Genomic DNA, 4,915 nt, shown 5'->3' on the forward strand with positions numbered 1-4,915 from the left:
TATCCATGTGGTATCAATTATCAGGAAGCAGATATTTTAAATATAAGTTGAAAAGAGAAAAAGACATTGCCATAAATGTTATTAAAAATGGAGAAGAGGTGAAAGCAATTGTGGGTCAGAATCTTTTCTGAAACTTCCATTCCCCAGCAAAGGAGAACAAAAAAATACAAACCTTTTTGAGTTAGAGAATTGCTACAGATTTTCTCAAGCACAGCTAAGGAGTAATCAGGACACAAATAACCTTGTGAACATTTTTATAATGGTTATTAGGTAATGTGCATGATGATTAAGGGCTGGAGCTGCCTCTGATTGCAGTCAGTGAGAACTGAATGAAGGTCTAAATCACTGTTTGAACTTCACTTTTGATTTCCTGAAAAATAATGAGGTTTTGAACAGAACAACATCTAATTTATCTATCACTAGAAATAAATGTTTCTCTTCCCTCATGTAGCTAGTAACTTGGAGGTCAGGCAGCTAACAAGAAACTGGTTGTTTAGCCTTAATCTAGGATTATGACCTGGATGATAGAACAAAGACAAGAAGCAAGGCTGATTGTCAAAGACATTGCTGTGAGACTGCTGTTTAATGGGATTAGCACACACTTGCAGTCTGTACTGCCATAATTCAGACTGTTTACAAATCCACAGGCCATTTGGACTGTCCCAGGGAGTTGTCAAGGCCAGCAGTGACTGTGCAAGGGAAACTCAAAAATGGAAGCAAAGCTTGAGCCCAAGAATCCCTTATTTGCAATGCTCATTGACTTTATGTTGTTGCTTGTTAATTCAGAGTGAATGAACAGTCATTTTCTGAGTCCATGTGAAATTTCTTTTATTAATGGAACACTTTTTTTATTAGATCAGAAGTGATAAAATGTCTTGATGAAATGGGGTTTTAAAATATCTTAATAAGGAAACATTGATCATCAAGAGTGTCAATTAAGCAAATGTGCATAAAATGTCCAATATAAAGGAACATCTATAATTAGTATGGTGGCAAACACTATTATCCCATCAATTAAAGTCGTCTTTATCCCACCCAGAACTGAAAAGCATCCTTCTGGCCAAACCAGGAGACACATCAGAATGTCAGGCACCAAGAACAGAAACAAGTTTCCAGGCAGAAATAAGTGAAGTACAGGGGTCAGAAATAAAGAACTCATCAGTACAATGGCATTGACTCAATAAAACGGTAGTTGTTCTTTCAAATTTTCAAGTTTTTCTTAGGGAAATCTCCAAAATGCTTTCAACATGATCAGCTCTTAATTGTGAGTTTGAGTTTAGGTCCAGCTAAACAGGACCTCCTATGGAATTAATACCTCAGACATTCATGATATTTGTTGTTTTTAATGCCTTTGTATCAATTTGTCTTTTACAGGTCTATGATGGGGTCTGGTAGAGAGCCTGATCTCGTGCACCTGGAGGCAAAGACAGTAGATGGTCGTAAGTATACCACCTTTCAAATATTGCCATATTCTGGACTGCCTTTATATTCTTGTACCCATTCCATATCATGATAGAAATATGGCTTCTATTTAGTGATTCACTCATTTAATATGAGGGGTTTAGCTGATTCAGGGCAGGTCTGCCAGAAGAGAAGCTTTTCCAGCAAGGCAAAAAGCTGGGACAGGCTGTGAAAGGAGCTGAGAACATAGTAAGGAAGAACAGATGATAAGCAGTAATTGGCAGTAGCGTGTACAGCACTATTCTTTCTTCCTATGTGATTTTTTTCATAGGAACATGGTATTGTGTTCATGGGTCACAGAGTCTAGCTGCTGTTGTTTCACACAATGCATAATATCACCTTGTTCATAGCTTTACAGTTTTAACAGACCAGGGATACTTTGCCTTAGGTACTACCTTTGAAAAAACATCATTTATCTCACTTTAGAAACCTTTTAATGATCAGCTTAAGTATATTCCTTACTGTTGTTGCTTTTCCTGTCATTGTCCTTCACTTTCATCAGCTCCTCTCCCTCCTTGCTTTGCCTCTTGAGATGTTTTTCTCCATTCCAGGAACATTATTTTACCTGCAAATCCAAAATATTCTCTTAATTGGCTGTAAATTCTCTCAGGCACCCTAAGCTACCCACTGGCCTTTTCTCCTCCCACCCATGCCTCCTCAAGGTTTATCTTTGAGCTCCACTGCTTTTGCAGATCTTCCTCCATGGATTTCTTTCCACAACACTGAATTGCCTCAGGAATGCATCACACCAAAAGTCTGGCTGCTATAGATCTTGTTGTAATTCCATATTGTTTCCTCTGTAAGTGGCAGTGTTGCTGCAACAGAACAAGCAGATATTTACTATTTGCAATATATGATAATTAACTGCATATGATGCAGTTAATTAATTCCTTTAAAACTGATAAAATTCTCCCTTGAATTGTACCCCCAAATGCAGTGGTGTTACTTAAAATGTGTATTTTGTCACTGGAAACTGACTGAAAAGGTAACTGTAAGGTAACCTGCTTTTTAGCTAACTGAAATTTAGCATAAAAGAGAATTTGGAAGATGAATTTTGACAAGAAATAGTTGCGATAGAAACCATGAAGTTTAAAAGGTCTTTCCATTTCAAGATACGTAAGATTGGTGGAATTGAAAGAATGTATTAACTATTTCTTATCATTTATGATCTCTGATTATTAGTATTTCTCCTGTCAAATTCACTTACCTGGACACGGCAGCAAGGCTGAGAACATGGGGCTTTTTCTGGACATGCTAAATGAGAATGAAATATTCCAACAGGACTCTGTATTTCAGCACAAGATATTACTGGTTTAAGGCATTAAGAATTTGAGGTAATTGAGATAAGGCACTACAGCTGGTGTTTAAGGATCTATATTCTGGTGATGCTTTTGAGGGGTGTTCAGCTTTCAGTGGGCACAGAAAGTGCTATGCTCCAAATGCCTTGAATGGTCTTGTTCGAGTTCTTAGGCTGTAGTAAGAACATTTTGCACAGCTGTTGCACATTTCTGCAGAAGACTTCTCACCTGCTTAACAAATTAGTAAGATTTATGACAGCTTTTAAGGTGGAAACCAAAAAACAGGTAGATGAAACTGGCCTCATCGAGGAGTCGGGCATGTTATTAAAGAATTACGGAGTTAATTATTGCTTATTAATTGAGCTCTAGTAACTGATTCTGTGCACTTATATTGGCTTAGTTGTGAGGCAGCACAGCTGAGGTTTTTCTGTCAATGAGGCAGTGCCAGATCTACTGACGTAAATATAGCAGTGGTGTCAAACCTTCAGCCAGTGTGACCCCTCTTGCAAATCACTTATTGAGCTGAAACAACTTCTCATGAGTCAGAAGGTCTCCAGTTCAGCGTATTGGCGATATAAGAAAGTGTGTTGGATTTTCAGTAAGTGCATGCTCTGTTTTGCCCATTTTTCCAGGAAGCATTGGTCTCTGGCAGAGGACTATGGTGGGTAGCTGGAAGTAGTAACCTTGGAACATAGCATAGCATTTTTTGCCAGAAGACATTTGGTAGCACTGCAGGTCACAGGATTTTGAGAAAGAGGCTAAGAGTGTGCATATAGTCCATTACTCTAGTTACCATGACCAACTTCATGTATACAGGTCTGTATACAGCCTTCTTCTAAGAACTAAATCAGTTTCCTTTTCCTGGATGAAGTAATCATGACCCTCCAATAGATGAACAAACGTTTCTCCTCTGGAACGAAGGTGTGTGGCTGCCATTGGGGTGATGGGCCGAAGTGTGCTGAAGTGAGAAAGATACTTTTTTATCAAGCTGAAGGCAATTGGTAAATAATTGTTTGTGGGGGTTTTTTGTGCTGTTTTTTGGTTTAGGGTTGGGTTGTTTTGGGTTTGTTATGTTTTTTGGGTTTTTTTTCTTACTCTTCTTGCATTTACTTATTTATACTTTGTTTGGAATATCTCTTTTGAGAGTTAACCAAGTGTAAAAATCCAATAAAGGGATTAAATTTGAGCAGGTAGACTTACCAAAACAAGGCAGGGAGAAAGAAGAGAAGAAAGGGGAAAGATGTGGAAACAACCACACAATCTGTACAATACAATAAAAGATCCTGAAGTGGAAATATAAAAGCTAAGCAAAAAACTGCTGAACTCAGTACAAATAAGAAAAACCACCTCATTCTTGTGCTGGTATCTTTTCCAACAGAAGCTGAGTAGTACAACTGCAGCTTTAGGTGAGAAGAAGTAGAAATGTCAGCAGAATACAATGTTAGCCCATCTGCCTGGCAGGATTGTTTGAGAACATCTATTAACAACAACCTTAGTATTGGGCTTTCCCTGCTAGAAAACCAATAACTCGCTATCTCTGCTCCATGATTATGATCTGTCTGTGCATTTTATTTATTGTGTTTATATACATAATGTAAAAGCTTTACAAGGCCCAAAGTAGGAGTGTCTTACCAGGCATAAATCAGTATAACTTCAGTGGCATGTTGATTTACACCTGCTGAGGATCTAGCTAACAATGTTTTACCTGAGCATATATTCTCACTTCTATATTTTTTTTCCTTAGGATCAAGAAAGCTCTGGATTCCTTCTGCACATAGTGTGTCTCATCAAACTAGGGTGCAAGTAATAATGAACAAAATGAGTACAGACTCTGCAATTTGGTTGGACTGATGGAGATAAATTTGCAGGGCTAAACATTGCCATTTATGTTTTTATCCTGCTGTGCAATTTTGGAGAGTACCAGGCAAATTTTATCTTCTTAAATGTGATTTTTTTTTATTTTATTTTATTTTTAAAGGCTTCAGGCTCAATCTGCATCAAGCTGGGGCTGACAACACAGTGGTAAAACTGATTTTTCTGGTTGGAAGAGGTTCACATGAATCTTATCTTACATTTCCATTTGTACACTTGGGTGTTCCTGGTGTTCCACTTTGATTTTGGAGCAGAATCAAAGGCAAGCCAGCAAAGTCAGCAGG

The 4,915-nt window shown here is 38.0% G+C and overlaps 1 protein-coding gene across 1 annotated transcript in view; it reads left to right on the forward strand.

Annotated features, from left to right (window-relative positions):
• Positions 1–1,374: 1,374 nt before the first annotated feature.
• Positions 1,375–4,915, forward strand: part of LOC104405964 (VPS10 domain-containing receptor SorCS1-like) — a gene marked incomplete at its 5' end in the record, with an annotated part of 44,749 nt that continues 41,208 nt past the window's right edge. Inside the window, one exon of the mRNA XM_010014816.1 lies at positions 1,375–1,439. Coding sequence (XP_010013118.1) covers positions 1,375–1,439 — 65 coding nt within the window. The remainder of the gene's footprint in view (positions 1,440–4,915) is intronic.

This window comes from Nestor notabilis, unplaced genomic scaffold (assembly GCF_000696875.1).
Source record: "Nestor notabilis isolate BGI_N333 unplaced genomic scaffold, ASM69687v1 scaffold16315, whole genome shotgun sequence".
Classification (NCBI taxonomy): domain Eukaryota; kingdom Metazoa; phylum Chordata; class Aves; order Psittaciformes; family Psittacidae; genus Nestor; species Nestor notabilis.